The sequence below is a fragment of the Podarcis gaigeae genome, assembly GCF_964106915.1.
Source record: "Podarcis gaigeae genome assembly, chromosome: 13".
Lineage (NCBI taxonomy): Eukaryota > Metazoa > Chordata > Lepidosauria > Squamata > Lacertidae > Podarcis > Podarcis gaigeae.
Window position 1 is genome coordinate 38,145,031 of NC_139689.1, and position 19,282 is coordinate 38,164,312.

The window sequence follows — 19,282 nt, forward strand, 5'->3', positions numbered from 1 at the left end:
GGGGTCTCCCCCCTTTCCCCCCCTGTTAAACTGGCTCCAGCTCTCCCTTGGTCTCAGTTCCCCATCTGTATAAATAGATATAAAGGAGCAACAGGCAGCTACCTCCCAATGTTATCATCAGAAGTCAGAGTGCCAAATCTGTAAGGAATTTATTAGGGAAGGCTGTGCTAGTTATTTTCATTACATTGTTGTTATTCACTCCAAGGGGTTCAGGATATTATATCTCACTTATAGTCCTCCCCCCTCCCCCTGGGACATCTAGGGATTTTTTAAAAAATAAAAAAAATACGGACAAGTATTCTTCTGTTGTAGGGACGCGGGTGGCGCTGTGGGTAAAAGCCTCAGCGCCTAGGGCTTGCCGATCGAAAGGTCGGCGGTTCGAATCCCCGCGGCGGGGTGCGCTCCCGTTGCTCGGTCCCAGCGCCTGCCAACCTAGCAGTTCGAAAGCACCCTCGGGTGCAAGTAGATAAATAGGGACCGCTTTCTAGCGGGAAGGTAAACGGCGTTTCCGTGTGCGGCTCTGGCTCGCCAGATGCAGCTTTATCACGCTGGCCACGTGACCCGGAAGTGTCTCTGGACAGCGCTGGCCCCTGGCCTCTTAAGTGAGATGGGCGCACAACCCCAGAGTCTGTCAAGACTGGCCCGTACGGGCAGGGGTACCTTTACCTTTACCTTTTATTCTTCTGTTGTGCAACATACATACACACACCTCTGTGTTGGTGTCATCCAGGAACAAGTTTCCCACCTTTTCTGGTGTTTTATGTGAACTACGCCTAGATAGAGGTTTCAGTCTAGGCCTTTGTATCCCATATGTGGGGAACCTTTCGCTCTCTGGATGTTGTGGAACTACAACTCCCATCAGCCCTAGCAAGCATGGCCAGGGATGATGGGAGTTGAAGCTTAGCAGCATTGGCCTCTGGGCCAATGATTATCCACACCCACAACATTCCAATTCTCCCCACTCTTTCACTTTCCTCACATGGTATTGTTCTTCTTCTTCTTTGTATTTTGATCTATTTGCATCAATGAGGAAGTGACCCATGGCACTGACAATCAACTCTAAAATGCGTTGAATGGAAACAGTTTGGCTGCCAGGGTGTGTCGCTGCAGGAATTGTAGTGCAGAAAGGAGCTCCTGTTTGCTGAACTGTACAGCACATTATATGGCTGCATGCACACCATACATTTGCCGCACATTTACAGCCCACCCCTCCCGCAGATAATCCTGGGAACTGTAGTTTGTGCTGGGAATTGTAGTTCTCCGTGTGGTGAACTACGGTTCCCATGAGTCTTTGGGGCAAGCCACATGCTTTTCATGTGCGGTGTGCACACGATCTTTGTCTGCCTCGGGAGGCCAGCCAACTTCGTTCTGGCCCCTTTTCTGCTGTGGGACAGAGTGGAGAAAAGCCTCTATGATTTGGTGGGTTGTGTGTCCATGCCTCTCCCCTAGCTCAGAATGTGCCTGCATGTGTATTTATCCGCCTCTTCTCTGCCCTAGGGTTACCTGTTCATTTCGGTGCTGGTGAACTGCAACAGCGAGCTGATCCGCCTCATCAACAACGCCATCAAGAATGACTTGGCGAGCCGCAACCCCACCTTCATGTGCCTGGCCCTGCACTGCATTGCCAATGTGGGCAGCCGTGAGATGGCCGAGGCCTTTGCCTCTGAGATCCCCCGCATCCTGGTGGCCGGGTAAGCCAGTCCCACTAGAGAAAAGCGTTTGCTCAGAGGGAGTCTATCCACAAGAGGCAAGGAACATACAGTGGTACCTCTGGTTACGTACTTAATTCGTTCCGGAGGTCCGTTCTTAACCTGAAACTGTTCTTAACGTGAAGCACCACTTTAGCTAGTGGGGCCTCCCGCCGCCACCGCACCGCCAGAGCACAATTTCTGTTCTCATCCTGAAGCAAAGTTCTTAACCCGAGGTACTATTTCTGGGTTAACGGAGTCTGTAATCTGAAGCGTATGTAACCTGAAGCTTATGTAACCCGAGGTACCACTGTATACAGGTCTGGTTTGTGTCTCCAGGCATCCTTTTTACAGTGGTACCTCAGGTTAAGTACTCAATTCGTTCCGGAGGTCTGTTCTTAACCTGAAACTGTTCTTAACCTGAAGCACCACTTTAGCTAATGGGGTGTCCTGCCGCCGCCAGGCCGCCGGAGCACGATTTCTGTTCTCATCCTGAAGCAAAGTTCTTAACCCAAGGTACTATTTCTGGGTTAGCGGAGTCTGTAAACTGAAGCGTATGTAACCCGAGTTACCACTGTATTGTGATCTGATCTGATGCCTTCTGTGCGGTTATGCACAATCTCACTTTCAGTGCTCTTTGTGCCTCCAAAGGTTTTGTGGCAGCCATCCTGCTTCATTCCCAGTTGGTGCCTGTCCTGTAGTTTCCTCCCAAAACCCTGGAACCTTTTATGCCGCAAATGTTCAGGGTGGTGTTTTTTGTTGCCCATGTTTTGCACTCTAGCTAGACAGCAGTAACACAGGGAAAGTATCGCAGAACAGCTAACAAAACGGAACAGTGTGGACGGTCCCAATATCAATCCACTGCTAACGCACTGTTATTTCTTCAAATTTTCTGTTTTACAATTTAAAACGCTCATTTTACATGCTTGAGATATCAATAACTTCCCTTCTTCCCTTTCCATGGTTCACTTTACATATTTTAAATCCCTGCATATTTTACAAAAACTATACCATTCAGTATTCCATTACTGCATCCATCAAAACTTATTTACACTGCTGAGTTTTTCTTACTGCTGCCAGCGTTTTCAGCTGAACACAATTATTTCCCGTATAGTCAATAAACATTTTCCAATCTTCTTTAAACATATGTTTTTCTTGTTTTCTTCTTCTATATGTTAAGTCTGCAAGTTGTGCATATTCTGTCAAGTTGCCATTCTTCTTTGGTTGGTACCTCACTCATTTTCCATTTTGAGGTGAACAAAACATAGGCCGTAGTACTAGCATACATAAATAACCTTTTTTTGACACCTGGGAATTTTTATCTGAATTATCCCTAACAGAAAGGACTTGGATTTTTTGGGAAAGTACTTTTAAACATTTATTTCAGTTCATTATGGATCATCAGTTGCTCTGCTATTGTTCTGTTCTCCTTCCTTCACCCGTCTTGATCCACCTATTTGTCTGCAACTGCCCCTCAGTGACACCATGGATAGCGTGAAGCAGAGTGCTGCCCTCTGCCTCCTGCGCCTCTACAAGACCTCACCCGACCTGGTGCCCATGGGAGAGTGGACGTCGCGGGTGGTGCACCTTCTGAATGATCAGCACATGGTACGTAACCCCCCCCCCCAGCCTCTGCTTCCTAGGGCCGACATATGGAACCACCCCCACAATAATACACATATGGTACGCCCTCCACATCCACTCAGACACTATCTATCACATGGCCCATCGCTCGGGGAACACTGAGCTATTTGTACCCAGAGCTCAAAATAAGAGTAGCCGGATAGTTACGCTGCCGAGAGTAAAGGTTCTTCATAACCAATAGGTTTTATTGGTCTATACAAAGCTTTGGCCACCAACAGACCCCTGTTCATAGCTGTCAACTTTCAGATTTGAAAATAAGGGATCAGCAGCCTCATCTGTCCCGAGGGACAGTCTACGGGATATCTAACAATCCGGGATAGCAATGTGAAATGGCGCTGGAATAAGGGAATTTTCTGCAAAAAAAGGGAAGGTTGACAGCTATGCCCCTGTTTAACTAAAGCATGCTATTTGCTCCAAAATGCTCCTATGTAGTAGCGATGCACACCGGACTTGGCACATCCTTTACTTCTCCTTCTATCATATGCAAAGTGGGAGCCAGAAAGGGTGCATTTGTGCCTCCTTTAGCCCCTTTCGAAGTGGTCTCACTTGGCACACCATCTTTCTCACCTCCCCCCCCCCAAAAAAAAACCACAGGGCGTGGTCACAGCTGCCGTCAGCCTCATTGCCTGCCTCTGCAAGAAGAATCCCGATGACTTCAAGACATGCGTTTCGTTGGCTGTATCCAGGCTCAGCAGGGTGAGGTCTGGGTTTGGGGGGGGGTGTGTGCACAGAAGAGAGCAGGGTACCAATTATTTTGCCTTTTAGTTACTGCTTCAGTTGGTTGTACTTGTGCAAGTCTTATTTCTGGGAACTAGGATTCCCCTAAACTAGGTGGGTGCTTCTCTCCCAGGGCTGAGAGCAGGCACAGAGTGATTTTCATTAGGATTATAGTGGGGAGAGAAAGGGTTAACCTCCCCCCCCCAAAAAAAATCCCTCTGTTTGCTGCAGCCCCAGTGAAAATAGTGGCTGCTCTGCACCTGCTTCCAGTTGTTTAAGGAAAGAAACATGGAGCAGGAAGTAATGCATTAAGCGCATCAGTTCCTCTGCGTCTGTCCACAAAGGCTACGACTCTCTCTCCCCCCCCCCCTCTCTCTCTCTCTCTCTCTCGTTGTTTTGCTGTATTTTGTACAGATTTGAGCTGTGGTACTTAAATTGGGAAAACAGCATGGGGGGAATGAACCCCACTGTCTGGCAAAGTGACTCTGATTCCCATCTGATCACTACAATCTGGTTCCCGCTTCTCCCCATGACTGTTTCTAAGCACATCTAGTTCCCCTGCCAGGGCTTTGTGGTAATGGGTTTACGTAGGTGTGGGGAACTTCAGGCCTAAAGGACAAATGCGGCCCTCCGAGCCTCTATGTCTGGCCCTTGGAAGCCCATACTCCTCACTGGCCCCGCTTCTCACTCCCAGAATGTATCCTTGAACTCTTCCTGGATGGAATCCACCCGCTTGCTCCAACCACTTTTGCCACTGACCCCCACACACCGCTGCCATGTGGCCCCCCACAAGATTGCCCAGAAGTGAAAGTGGCCCCTGGACTGAAAAGGGTTCCCCACCCCTGGACCAAAGAATAATGAGGATGTTCTAATATAGCTGACTCACTGGTGGTTTGTGTGCTGTGTTTTTACATCCCACCCCCTGCCCCTCTGGCAGATTGTGTCGTCAGCCTCCACAGACCTCCAGGACTACACCTATTACTTTGTGCCAGCCCCCTGGCTCTCGGTCAAGCTCCTGCGGCTGCTGCAGTGTTATCCTCCCCCAGGTAAGAGGTGGCCTGGAATTGGGGGGGGCAGCCACTTTGGGTGGCACCCAAGCCCTTCTACGCAAGAAGGCCTTCTCGGTAGTGGAACACCCTCCCACCAGATGTCAAGGAAATAAACAACGACCTGACATTTAGAAGACAAATGAAGGCAGCCCTGTTTAGGGAAGTTTTTAATGTTTGGTGTTTTACCGTGTTTTTAATGGTCTGTTGGGAGCTGCCCAGAGTGGCTGGGGAAACCCAGCCAGATGGGTGGGGTATGAATAATAAATTATTATTATTGGTCCGAATATAAGATGCACCCACAAATAAGACGCACATTTAGCATTCAAGGCTTATTTGAGGGTGCGGCACTACCACTCTGAATGGGGGGCAGACGGTGCTCAGCGCCCCCCTCCCCAAACCGGCGCCAGTGCTTGATTACAAATGTGCTGCGCGCTCACCTCCTGGCACTACAGACTCCTGGCATTACCTCCTGAAGCTGGCGCCAGCCGCCCCCGCCCCCTGTTCAGGATGGTAGTGCTGAGAGGCGGGTGCGCAGCGCTCGGTTCTGAATACAAGCCACACTTTAACTTTTCACAGTCAAAATTTGGAAAAAGAAGGTGCGACTTATATTCCGGCCAATACAGTAGATGGATTGTGTGCAAGGCTGTGTCCAGTAGTTCTCTCTGGGCAATTATTCCAGGCTGCCTGTAGGCTCTGTTTAGTTAACAGAAAGCTGGGGATTCTGGATTCTCTGGCAGGCAGAGGCTAGCGGATTAATGGGATCTGGCAGCCAGGTATATCCAGATCTCTCTGCTAATATAATGAAGTTCATCGCCAAGGTTATCAGATGTTGCTGTTCTGAAGTGCTGCACTCGTACTTCCCAGCAGTCCCGCTTTCCTCCCATCTCATTCTAAATCCCAGAAATTGAATTAAGTGGTTTTCATGTTGGCCTTCAAATCACAAGAAGGGCCCTTCAGACCAAACACCTATCCGGTCCAGCACCCTCTTCTCCCAGTGGCCAACCTGATGCCTATGGGAAGCCTGTCAGCAGGACATGAGCAAAAGGGGAAAAGCGATAGGTCGGTGGTAGAGCATCTGCGTTGCATACAGAAGGTCTGAGCTTTTAACCCCCAGCATCTCCAGATAGGGCTGGGAGAGACCCCAATCTGAAATCCTGCTAGTCTTAGTCAACACTGCTGAGCTAGATAGACCAGGGGGTCTGACTCCATAAAGCACTCTCCCCACTTATGATTCCCAGCAATTGCTGTTTGGAGGCATTACTGCATCCAATCCTGGTGTTATAGCCCGATGATGATGATGATGATGATGATGATAATTATTATTATTATTATTATTTATTAATACCCCGCCCATCTGGCTGGGTCCCCCCAGCCACTCTGGGCTGCTTCCAAAAAAACACTAAAATACAATAACCTATTAAACATTAAAAGCTTCCCTAAACAGGGCTGCCTTTAAATGTCTTCTAAAAGTTTGGTAGTTATTTTTCTCTTTGACATCTGGTGGGAGGGCGTTCCACAGGGCGGGCACCACTACCGAGAAGGCCCTCTGCCTGGTTCCCTGTAACTTGGCTTCTCGCAGCGAGGGAACCGCCAGAAGGCTCTCGGCGCTGGACCTCAGTGTCTGGGTGGGAGTGGAGATGCTCCTTCAGGTATACTGGACCGAGGCCGTTTAGGGATTTAAAGGACGCAGGTGGCGCTGTGGGTTAAAGCCTCAGCGCCTAGGACTTGCCGATCGAAAGGTTGGCGGTTCGAATCCCTGCGGCGGGGTACGCTCCCGCTGCTCGGTCCCAGCGCCTGCCAACCTAGCAGTTCGAAAGCACCTCCGGGTGCAAGTAGATAAATAGGGACCGCTTACCAGCGGGAAGGTAAACGGTGTTTCCGTGTGCGGCTCTGGCTCGCCAGATGCAGCTTTGTCACGCTGGCCACGTGACCCGGAAGTGTCTCCGGACAGCGCTGGCCCCTGGCCTCATAAGTGAGATGGGCGCACAACCCCAGAGTCTGTCAAGACTGGCCCATACGGGCAGGGGTACCTTTACCTTTACCAATACTTTGAATTGTGCTTGGAAACGTACTGGGAGCCTGTGTAGGTCTTTCAAGACCGGTGTTATATGGTCTCGGTGGCCGCTCCCAGTCACCAATCTAGCTGCCGCATTCTCTAGCAGGTGAACTTCCTTGTTCTATAGAACTTCTCATTGGGTAGGTACTTGAAAGCTTGACCTCACTTGGTCCAGCTTAGCTGATGAAATGCTGGCCTTGAACTGACCCAGTAAAAGAGGTCACTTTATCTATTTCTCATCTCTTCTTTCTCAGAGGCCTGGCTCAGATGTAACAGGAAACCTCAGTTCCCTGCTATGCGAATGAGTCTCCCGCAAATTTATGCTACTCCCCTTTCCCCTCCCCATCTCCTTTTCTGCATGTCAGAGGAGGGGACCAAGACCTAACATTTATATAGCATCACAAAATGTCATAGCTTTTGTTCAAACATCTTTATTGGAGGCCTTCAACACACTTGGAGGCTGTCTGGGAGCCAAGAACCAACCTAATTCCCACCTCCCAGACTAGTACACGGATCAGAACATCATTAACCTTTGGGTTTTCAATACTCTCAAAAAATCTTGCCCAAATGCATGTTTAGGATGAAAAGCACTTAGAAATCCATGCACTGAGATGAAACATGTATTTAATGACGTATTTTGTGCTACGTATTCAAGGACAATTTTTTTGTACGGATTTTAAAAAGCAGCTCAGATTACTGCAGAAATGGGAGGGAAGGGATTTTTGAATGAACATGTGTGAAATTAACATGGGCTGGAGTTAGATTGGTCTATCCATAGGGAAAGTCTAAGGAGATGTGAATGGTCATTGGGAGCTGTGAACCTTGGGTTCTCCTCTTGCTGGGACCTGCTCTAATATGCTGCTTCCTGGCCTTTGCACCCTCTGCTTTTCCCCGTAGAAGATGCAGCAGTGAAAGGACGTCTGGTTGAGTGCCTGGAGACTATACTCAACAAGGCCCAGGAGCCACCCAAGTCCAAGAAGGTCCAGCACTCCAATGCCAAGAATGCTATCCTCTTTGAAGCCATCAGTCTCATCATCCACTACGACAGGTGAGCACCTCACCCTCGTTTGTTCTTCCTTAGCACGGAGACCCTTTAAATGAGATGGTGGGGGGAAATGGCTAGTGCTTTTCCAAAGATATCTCACTGTGCAAGTGTCTCAGTGGTCCTTGGCAACCTTTAGATGGCAGCACCAGGGCAAAACCAGAGAAAGGAAGGGGCAGGTATGTGAAAAGCTACATTTTACCATATGCGGTGGACGTGTAGAGGGGCTAAGGGATTTTGGGAGATGATTTATAATGAGATAAAGAAAATATTTAAGGAAACTCTCCCAAAAACGTTTCTTCTACGGTTGTGCCAAAAAAATCAGACAAATTAATTTTAATATGCAACAACTGCAGCGAGAATGCTAGATGTGCAAAACTGGTGAAACGAGGCTGTATCTAAAGAACATAGGCAGCTGAAATTGATGGAATATGCATAATTAGCAAGCTTAACTAGTAAAATTAGAGATCAAGATGAGGCAGTGTTTAAGGAGGATTGGAAAGTGTATGTAGATTACTTTAAAAATCAATGTAAACAGGTTAAAATGCACGTAGGTTTTGAGTAAGAACAGCAGTAAAATATATATCTGAGAACATCAAAGAGGAGTTAAGGCATAGAATAATTATGATATGCAGCTATGGCTTTTCCCCAAACTGGGGGACATTGGGTGACAATCTGATTGATTTGAGAGGTGTGCAGTCAGCCGCTGAGCTCCGCTGGGATGACCCTCCTGCCATGCTCAGATGGGGCTTAACTTTGTTGACTCACAGCGAACCCAACCTGTTGGTGCGGGCATGTAATCAACTCGGCCAGTTCCTACAGCATCGGGAGACCAACCTCCGATACTTGGCCCTCGAGAGCATGTGCACCCTGGCCAGCTCTGAATTCTCCCACGAGGCCGTCAAGACCCACATTGAGACCGTCATCAACGCCCTCAAGGTCAGAACCCATTGAAGGCATGGGCAGAGCAGAGGGGCGAGGTAGTTTGCACGCGGAATGAGATTGAAGGGCTGAGAGAGTGTGGTCTCCCCAAATCCTCTCCCCATGTGCTGGTGGTGAAATTTGGAGGGGGGGAGCATTTCACTGGGTATTCCCCATTGGGAGATGGAGTCTGCCAACATCTCAAAGGCCACAGCCTCCCATCCGCGGACTGAGGAGCATAGCAGGGAATGAGCCACTGGAAAGCAATGGAGCATCACTTCAGCTTGGTACCACCTGCATGCTCTTCTTGCTCATCTCATCCTGTCCAACTGCTGGTTGTTGTAGTGGGCTTGCAGACGATGCTCTGTTTGTAAGTGTGCGAGCCAGCCAGGGCAAGAGTGGAGACTGGGGTTATGCCGCAGGCAAGAACTTGCCAGTCTCACACTCCCGGCCTCCTTTCCCCAGACGGAGAGGGATGTGAGCGTGCGCCAGCGGGCAGCCGATCTCCTCTACGCCATGTGCGACCGCACCAACGCCAAGCAGATCGTCTCGGAGATGCTCAGCTACCTGGAAACGGCAGATTACTCTATCCGCGAGGAGATTGTGAGTGGGTTTTTCAGCTCGTGGGAAAGAGAGCTGTGGGAGCTTATTTCTTCATCTAGGTAGATTTCTGTGAAACAGGAAGGGCGGGGGGGGGGGGGAGGCCAGGAGTTTCCAAATCCTCTTAGAGGGATTTGGCGTGCAGGGCGGCCCTACTGTTGGGCAGAGCAGGGCAGCTGCCTCAGTTGGCATATGATGGAAATTTGGAGGGAGGCAACAGTGGCAGCCCTGAGATCTCCCAACCACTAGCCATTCCCTTTGATTGGAGAACAGAGGTGTGTATGCCCGACTGCATAGAAAGATGTTTTCCCTTCGCCAGTGTTGAAGTAATATTCAGCTGCCATTCTGATCGGCTTCTGTATGTGGAATGGTGGGGAGGAGAAGGGGGCACAGCACCATCAGCATCAAGGTGTCTGGTCAGCCTTGCTGGTACTGAAGAATAGCCCCTAGTGGCTTAAAGCCTGATAGGAACTGGCAGGGCAGGGCAATATTTCATTTTCCATATCTCCCAGGTGCTGAAGGTGGCTATCCTTGCTGAGAAATACGCAGTGGACTACAGCTGGTATGTGGACACCATCCTCAATCTGATCCGTATCGCCGGGGACTATGTGAGCGAGGAGGTCTGGTACCGCGTCATCCAGATCGTCATCAACCGAGACGACGTCCAAGGCTATGCTGCCAAGACAGTCTTTGAGGTGGGTGGGGTTGGTCAGAGTCATTGACCGTTTCTTCTTTGCCTGCCCTGTCGCTCTGGGGAGAAGACTTCCCTCTATATTGTTGGACTACAACTCCCATTGGGACATGGGTGGCGCTGTGGTCTAAACCACAGAGCCTAGGGCTTGTTGATCAGAAGGTTGGCGGTTCAAATCCCCGCGACGTACTGAGCTCCCGTTGCCCGGTCCCAGCTCCTGCCAACCTAGCACTTCGAAAGCACATCAAAGTGCAAGTAGATAAATAGGTACCGCTCCAGCGAGAGGGTAAACGGCGTTTCCATGCGCTGCTGTGGTTGGCCAGAAGCAGCTTAATCATGCTGGCCACATGACCCGGAAGCTGTCTGCAGAGAAACACCGGCTCCCTTGGCCTATAGAGCGAGATGAGTGCGCAACCCCACGACTGGACCTAACAGTCAGGGGTACCTTTACCTTTACAACTCCCATTAGCCACAGCCAGAATATGGCTAGCAATCAGGCATGATGGGGGTTGGAGTCCAACAGCATCCACAGGACCACAGTTTTCCCAGTGCTGCTTGGTCTGTGAGTGGGTGAGATGTATGTCCAGCTGCCTCACTAGAGGGCTGCTAATTGATACAAAACGGCCCAAGAGGAATTCTGCAAATCTAGGTGAGTTGATCTTGCAATATTAATAAAGTGTCTGTCACAAAGGGTACGTCTAGATGTGTCTGTCAACAAGAACGGGGGGCGGGGGGCAGTTCCAAGACCTATAAACACAAGGAACAACCAACCAGCTCTGTGCGAATCAGTCTTTGTCACAAACTGCAGAGGAGGGAGAGAAGTCTGCCCTAAGCTCAGTCCTGGGGAGATGGCAGTCCATGTGTCACAAGCTGTGATGAATGCGCTTCTACAGCAGGCTCATCACTGAATTTATGTACAGGCAGCGACCATTTTAAGCATGTCCAGTATGTGCGCAACCGCACCTCAAACCTGGAAGTGACCCGAAAATGTCACAGAAGGGGGCAATAACCTGTAACTGTAATAACCTGCAATTTCATAAGAGTATGTATTTAAAGTGGATGAATAAATGAACAAATTAAATTAATTTGGATATGCAGAAGATATTAAGAATAAATTTAAGGAATCGCAGAAAGAGGGGGAAGGAAGCCAAGTTTTGAAATGTTAAAATGACTGTAATTTTTTTGAAATGTATAAACCTGAAAATCATAAATATTAAAAGGGGGGCAGGGACTGAATGGGGTGCTTGCAGCCTTTTTCAGTGGTGTTCCAAGTATGCGCAGTTTCACTTAAACGCATGGTTCCTTGGAACACAACCCCCACATAAATTGGGAGTTGCCTGTGCGTCTCGATTCAGCCACAGTTCTTTCTGGGTTAGAGACCCAGAATGAACCTAAAAGAGCCTGAGGCAATTGCGGTGTTAGTCCTTTTGAGACACGTCAGGAAAAGGGCTAAATCATGGCCCGATGGTTGCATGGGAGCCTGAATGGGGGCTTATTTTTTCTCCCTGCCTCCCTACAGCACATTACAGATCTCCTTTGTTTTCCATAGGCCCTACAGGCTCCCGCCTGCCACGAGAACATGGTCAAAGTTGGCGGCTACATCCTAGGGGAGTTTGGGAACCTCATCGCTGGAGATCCTCGCTCAAGGTTGGGAACTGTGGGAGGAAGGGATGTGGGCAGCACCTAGGAGAGGGACCCACTAGCCCACCTTATTGGTGACAGGTTCTTTCTCTCCATCCACCGATCCTCAAAACAGCTCTTGAGTGAGATGCCTCCTCAAGGCCATTCAGTGGGCTGGTTCTCTCCAATCCCTGTGGCAGCAACCCTGTGGTTCTCAACCCTGGAAGCCCTTGTTTTACCATTCCAGTGGGCGCTAGGCCAAGCATGTCAGGGAGATGGCAAGGCTAGGACTCTGGCATGTAGATTCTTTTGGGAGGTGGGATTTATATTTAATTTTTTTGGTATGATCCTTCGAACACGTGAGCCTCCACCTGCAGTCTGAAATGAATGGTACAGCCCAGGGACAGGTTAGCAGCCTCACAGAGAACTAGGGCTTAGTTCTGTTTGCAGGGGCTTTTCCCCCTTCTTTTCTTAGCTTGGTGAGGCACGTTGGCATGCCTTGCTTCAGGTCCCCTCCCCTCTGCTATGCTGACTTGGAGTGGGGCAGCTAAAAATGGTGCCACCCTCAACCCGTGCCTCCTTCCTGAAGAAGCACCTCCACCCACATCACTCAGTCCAGACACTGAGGTCCAGCACCAAGGGCCTTCTGGTAGTTCCCTCACTGCACAAAGTGAAACTACAAGGAACCAGACAGAAAGCCTTTTTGGTAGTAACACCTGCCCTGCAGAACGCCCTCCTGGCAGATGTTAGAATCTGTAAAAATTTTCGTAGACATCTGAAGGCCAGCCCTATTTCAGAGTGCTTTTAATGTTTGATTTTGTCATTGTTTTGTTGTTATTTTTGTAGGAAACCTCCCAGTGTGGCTGGGGCCCAGTCAGATGGGCAGGGTATTAGAAAGAAAGTATAATAGAGTGGAACCTTGGTTCTCAAACTTAATCCATTCCGGGAGTCCGTTCAACTCCCAAAATGGTTCGAAAAACAAGGTGCGGTTTCTGATTGGCTGCAGGAACTTCCTGCGCTCAATTGGAAGCTGTGTCAGACATTCGGCTTCCGAGAAACGTTCGCAAACTGCAACACTCACTCCTGGGTTTGTGACATTCGGGAGCCGATTTGTTTGGGAGCCAAGCCGTTTGAGAAACCAAGCTACCATCATCCTTCCTTCCTTCCTTCCTTCCTTCCTTCCTTCCTTCCTTCCTTCCTTCTTTCTTTCCCCTCCTCCAGCCCTCTGGTGCAGTTCAACCTCCTGCACTCCAAGTTCCACCTCTGCAGTGTCTCCACCCGGGCTTTGCTCCTCTCCACCTACATCAAGTTCATCAACCTCTTCCCTGAGACCAAGGGCACCATCCAGGAAGTGCTGCGCTCCGACAGCCAGATCCGCAACGCCGATGTGGAGCTGCAGCAGCGGGCGGTTGAGTACCTCAAGCTCAGCTCCATTGCCAGCACCGATGTCTTGGTGAGGGGGAAACTGGGAATGTTGCGAGAGACGGGTGGGCTGGTAGCTAAGTCAGCCATTCATCTTGGGGAGACTGGGTGGGGGAAGAGAGTTGGCTGATCTGAAAGAGAAACTGGTTGCAGCTGCATCAAATAAGGGGAGACGTAAGGCTTCGATCTGTGAATTGAAATCAGCTCTTGGGATTTTTTTTGTGCTGCGCCAGAAGCCCATTTCTGCCCCTTCACCATAGGCCACAATGGGGAGCCAGGAAAAGGAACCTCCCTTATATACCTGGGTCAGACCTCTCTTTCCCCTGCCTACGCTGACTATACTGGTTGGCAGCAGCTTTCCAGGGTTTCAGCAGGTTTCAGCAAGCGGGAGGTGGTAGGGATTGAACCTGGGACCTTCTGAGCCACAGCTCCCTTTCCAAATCCCATCGGCCCCAGACAGTGGGACCCAATGATCAGGGTGTATGGCAGTTGTAGTCCAACAACATTGGGTGGGCCGTACGTCCGCCGCACATGAAGGAACCTGACCCTTGAGCCGAAAAGGGCTCTGGAGCCTTTGAGGATTCCAGCATTTTGGCTCCCTGAAGTTTTTTTGTAAGATCTGCCTTTTCCAAGAGGAACTGTATGGGCTTTTTAAATTTTATCTCTGCCGTTTGCTTGTTTTGGGCACTGGGTTGGTATTTTATTGTTTTCGCTGCATTTAAAAACAAAACTGGATGCTGGCAAGAGAGCTGTTGTTATGGGGCAGAATAGAAGTGTCATGAAGGAAAAAGTTGTTGGCATCCGTCCGTCTCGGGGACAATGCGCCTTTGGGGGTGAAGTCAAACTATTGAAAAGTTACAGCCCTTGCTGAGGGTGTTTTGTCGCGGCTGGGGCAGATGAAGGCGTCCAGCTGTGCTGCTGCAGATGCACCACAGCGTTGCTTCTCTCTGCGCTCCGCCCAGCAGTCATTCCTCCTCCGATCACTGTTTCCTGCTTGGCAGGGAGTTGGATTCGATGGCCCTTGTGGTCTCTTCCAACCCTATGATTCTATGATTCTATGACTGTCTTGCCTCCAGGCACTGTGGTTGTCTGGAAGGGATTCCCACATGGTGGGGTTGGTGTTGCCAGCCTTCACATCACATTTGCAGACATCCTTTGTAGCCCAGAGTTGGTCTGCCAATGGGCCTGGTGCCTGAAGCCAGCTCCCCCTAGAGCACATCCTTGGGAATCCTGCCACCTTTCCATTCTGCGGACATAACCAAGCCGTAAATGAAAAGCAGACGAATAACTCGTCATTCGAACCCTTCTCCGTCTCCCCACCTCTGCCCCTTAGGCAACGGTGCTGGAGGAGATGCCTCCATTCCCTGAGCGCGAGTCCTCCATCCTGGCTAAGCTCAAGAAGAAGAAGGGCCCCGGAGCTGGCAGCGAGCTGGACGACGGCAAGAAGGACCCCAACTCCGAAATCAATGGGGGCATGGAACCCTCAGCCAGCACTGCCGTGAGTGCCAAAGAGAGGGAGGGTCCGGGGCTTGGAGACTTGGGGTGTCCCCTGGCAAGAAAATGGTGCCTTGTGTGGGGGAGACCGGGGCTCTTTGGAGAAGGGAGGTCTCGGGAGTCAAAGCCCAGGGCAAGAACCATTTACCAGAAAGCCTGTGGTGCTGTAAAGTGGGTGGGTGGATTCTGCGATGGCTGACAAATTCCATTAAGAATTTGTCAGCTTGTTGCCAGATCTGCCAACCAGGAGAAATGTAGTTGTGATGTCTCAAGCTGGTTGGTGTCCTGGCGCTGCCATGCGCACAGTGCACCCCTCTTCCCTTCCCTTGGGCCTTGCCCAAAAGATAAAATGCAAATCTGAGAGGTGGGCAGCAGGGATGGATACTGTATAGAGTTATGTAGATCTAGAGATTAGAATTAGTAAAGAAATGCAGATCTGTAAATTAGAAATGGTAAAGAAATAATAGGTATAGAAAACGGAATTCGTAAAAGGCAGCACCGAGAGGCTTGTCCCTTCCCCGCAGAAATGAGGAGGTGTTAATGAATCTGATGTACGAATGTGTCCAATTTGCACAATTATTCCAATTGCAGAATTTGTTTTTTTCTGGACACATTTTAGTGCAGGAGTAGAGAGAAAGCATGCTCCCACAGCGCAGGGCCCGGTGCCTTTTCCTCTGCCCCCAAGGTAGGTACCAGGGTTCATGGGTTCAGTTCTCAAGGCAGGTGCATGGAAGGACCTTTACCTTGGCTTCTCCCTCCCTCCCGCTTCCCCGCAGTCGACGCCATCCCCCTCTGCCGACCTCCTCGGCCTCCGGGCAACCCCAGCAGCTGCCTCCGGCGTCCCATCCAGTGCTGGCAACCTTTTAGTGGACGTCTTCTCGGACAGCCCCTCATCCGCAACTGGCCTTGTGTCTGGCGCAGAAGATAACTTCCTGAGGTGAGGGGGCCCTGGTGGGATGTGGGCACAGGCTTTTCTTGCCCTCTGCTTTCCCAGGGGAACTGGGCAGTGGTGCTGCGGCGAGTAATGGCGGACTCCTGTAGACACAAGGCCCACTGAATGCTCTCTCCGTCAAAAGGGTGCAAGCCATTTTTTCCCCGGAGGAAAGTCACTCACAGAACGGGGATATAGGGGCCTTTCCCGTTGCCAGGAATAGTAACACTGATCCACTACTAGCTCAGAAAGTCGAGAAGAAGCCTGGCCTGGTATCTGGTCCTGTGTTTCAGAAGGGATGGTGTGGATTTTCCTCCCGTGTTCATGTTTGCTTTGGGCAGGCTAGATGGATTTTGAGGGTGCTTGTTTCCAAGATGGTGGGGACCTTATGGGCTTTCTCTGTCCTTTGGGAGAGGGGCATGTGTTAGTCCTCGTGGCCTTGTCTTGCTCTCTGTTTCTTTGCCCTCTTTTGTGCGTGTGTGTATATCTCTCTCTCTTTTTCTGTCTGCTGCCTCTCGGGACTGGTGCGCGCTCTCTCTCTCTCTCTCTTCTTTCTTTCTCTCTCTCTCTCTCGCTCTGCCTTGGACGAAGCAGTGACTTGGAGGCTCCTCCCGAGAGTCCTTCATCCCTCTTGGTGGAGGCTGGCCTGCCTGCAGAGTAAGGGGCTGAAATTCTCTCTCTGCCAATACTGCCCACCCTGCTATTTACCCTGCCTCCCCAACCTCCTCAGGGGCACCTCTCAATAAGTCCCAGTTCTCTGTTAGGTCTCCCATCAGCTGAAAGGAGGAGAGGGCATCTAGCAATTTAAAAAAAACCCATCTGTGTGTTTGATTACACCTCAGCTCTCTGTGAAAGGAGAAGGATGATGGAAGCTGAAATGATGTTCTGTGACAGGGATGGAGAACCTTGGGTCTTTCAGGACCCCAACTTCCATCAGCCCAGGCGGCATGGCCAATGGGAGTTGAAGCCCAGCTGCTGGGAATGTAGCATCTGGTTGACCACTGAGAGAACAGGATGCCGGACTGGGATGGGCTTTTGGTCTGAGCAGGGCTCTTATTCCTTGTACGGTGCTGTGTCAGCAAAAGAGCCTTAGTTCAGCTCCAGCTCCTTGTCCTTGCCTTCAAAGCCACCCCCCTCCCGACCTTGTTGTCCCGCCCGCAATCTCTCCGCCCCCATATCATGATACATCTCTGCCAGTGATCTTCGGTCTTCCAGCTCCGCCACTCTCCATCTTCTGAACATCAGTGCCTCCGTCCTTTCTCGCCTGCGATGGCGTCCCAGAACACCTGCCTGACACCACCCTTCTTGCCTGCTATGAAACCCGCACCACCCCCTCGTCCCCCACATCACGCTGTAACTAAGCCTATGCACATGCAGCCGAAACAACTGCATACTGCCTCCCTGTCCTCTTGTTTCTCCTCTGGGTGGAATTTTGAGATTGGATGCTCCTTGGGGCAGGGACCCTCTGCTCTTGTGTTCCAAAGTGCCATGGACACAGATGGTTCCAAGCAAGCAGATGGGTGGAGGTGGCTGTGGAACAGAAGCAAACAGCCCAAAGGGAATTCCTCTTTTCTGACATGAGTGTCGCCTCTGGGGCCTCTAGACTGCAAAGGCCAGAGAGGCCATTGCATCCCGGGGCTGTTGAGGAATTGGGGGTTACTTTTAACTGCCTTAAGCCTTTCACATCCTTCATGTGAGTGAGGACCACAGGGTCCAGGGGGTGGAGGCCCATGGCTAGAATATCCTGCTTCTTTGAGAAAGCAGGTAGGTTCAAGCCACTGGTGGCCAGATCTCCTGGACTATCAGTGGCAGCAGTGTGGGAGGTTGGTGCAGATGTAGGTCCTACCACAAAGGAGTCGTGGCTTCCCTTGGGGTGGCAGGTGTCTCTGAGTCAAGGAATGCAGAGTTGGGTTTCTTGGGCTTTGAGGGGAAGGCGAGCTTCTTAGCTTGTCAGGGCACCTAAATTGCTTGCAGACGTGATTTTTGAAGGAAGAAGAGTCTGCCTATGCGTAAAGTCACTCACTTGGATGGCTTTAAAAGAGAATTAGACAAAATCACGGAGGATAAGGCCAGCAGTGGCTGCTAACCCTGATGGATGTGCTGTCGCTCCACTGTCAGAGGCAGCATGCTTTTGGAAACTAATCGCTAGGAATCACAGGTAGGGAAAGTGCTGCCGTACTTGGTCCCTGCTGCTTGCAGGTTCCCATAGGGACCTGCTTGGCCACTAGGGAACCAGGATGCAAGACTGTGATGGTCTCATCTGGTGGGCTCTCCTTTATGTGTATCTTAGCAAAGGTGTTGACGATGCAAATACGTTTTGCTCTTGTCCTTTTAGCGCAGGTGTGTGTGGGAAAACTTTGCCCCCTGCCTCAGTTGTTGCTAAACCACCCCCAGCAGGCATAGCCAATGGGATGATGGACATAGCAGTTCAGCAACAACTGGGAGAGCCAAAGGTTCCCAACCTTTTCTTTTAGAAGCTGCTTAGGAACAGTGCCTGGTCCTTCCACTGCCTCCTCACCTGCTATGTTGCATGCTGGCTTGGTGTCTATATATTTGTGTGTGCGTGTGTGTTTGTTCTCTGCCTCCTTCTGGTACTAACCTGGTGCTGCGCCCTGGTGACTCAACTTTTCTGCTCTCTCTTTCTCTCTCTCTTCCCCACCCCCCCTGCCAACCGCTGGTCCCCTTTGCTATGGCCTTTGCCACCACCTTCAGCTCAGGGGCTGCCGCATCTGTCTCTGAGGACCCTGCTTTGCCTATTGCTGAGGCCGATGAACTGCTTCACAAGTAAGATCCTGCAGTGGGACTGTGGCTCCCAGAGGCTTGGGGCTGTGGGTGGCGGCAGCGGCAGCGGCAGACTGGAAGTCTCTTCCCCCTTGGCGCAAGAGGCTTTATCTGGTTCACCAGCCTGATCCCATCTGTGCTATTAGCTCAGGGGGTTGGGAAGCGTTTTCAGCCCAGGGGGCCGCATTTCCTCATGGGCAACCTCCCAGGGTCCATGTGGGTGGAGGTGAAAGTGGGCGGGACAACGGATGCAGCTCTTAACCTCTGTACAGTGAAGCTTTCCACACACCTTCATCTAGGCAAGCAGGTGAGATCATCACAGTTTAGGACAGGGGTCAGCAAACTATTTTAGCAGGGGGCTGGTTCACTGTCCCTCAGACCTTGTGGGGGGGGGGCGGACTATATTTTGGAAAGAAAAAAAAATTCCTGTGCCCCACAAATAACCCAGAGATGCGTTTCAAATAAAAGGACACATTCTACTCATGTAAAACCACGCTGATTCCCGGACCATCCTGAGGCCAGATTTAGAAAGCAAAAGATCAGGCCCCCGGGCCTTAGTTTGCCTACCCATGGTTTAGGGATACATTTCAGCCAGGAAAAAGCAGCAAAGGAGGGTGCAGGGCGAG

At 50.6% G+C, this 19,282-nt stretch overlaps 1 protein-coding gene across 6 annotated transcripts in view; it reads left to right on the forward strand.

Annotated features, from left to right (window-relative positions):
• The window catches only part of AP2A1 (adaptor related protein complex 2 subunit alpha 1), a 38,499-nt gene that overhangs the window by 10,912 nt on the left and 8,305 nt on the right, over nucleotides 1-19,282 (forward strand). The window contains exons 4-17 of one of the 6 annotated variants that reach the window (XM_083709152.1): nucleotides 1,498-1,691; nucleotides 3,167-3,296; nucleotides 3,927-4,028; nucleotides 4,987-5,095; nucleotides 8,052-8,202; nucleotides 8,967-9,135; nucleotides 9,583-9,720; nucleotides 10,230-10,412; nucleotides 11,958-12,055; nucleotides 13,250-13,481; nucleotides 14,784-14,948; nucleotides 15,564-15,629; nucleotides 15,721-15,881; nucleotides 18,588-18,659. In XM_083709152.1, the coding sequence (XP_083565278.1) occupies nucleotides 1,498-1,691; nucleotides 3,167-3,296; nucleotides 3,927-4,028; nucleotides 4,987-5,095; nucleotides 8,052-8,202; nucleotides 8,967-9,135; nucleotides 9,583-9,720; nucleotides 10,230-10,412; nucleotides 11,958-12,055; nucleotides 13,250-13,481; nucleotides 14,784-14,948; nucleotides 15,564-15,629; nucleotides 15,721-15,881; nucleotides 18,588-18,659 (1,970 nt within the window). The remainder of the gene's footprint in view (nucleotides 1-1,497; nucleotides 1,692-3,166; nucleotides 3,297-3,926; nucleotides 4,029-4,986; nucleotides 5,096-8,051; nucleotides 8,203-8,966; nucleotides 9,136-9,582; nucleotides 9,721-10,229; nucleotides 10,413-11,957; nucleotides 12,056-13,249; nucleotides 13,482-14,783; nucleotides 14,949-15,563; nucleotides 15,630-15,720; nucleotides 15,882-18,587; nucleotides 18,660-19,282) is intronic. The other 5 variants (XM_083709153.1, XM_083709155.1, XM_083709154.1 and 2 more) reach the window with 5 other exon arrangements.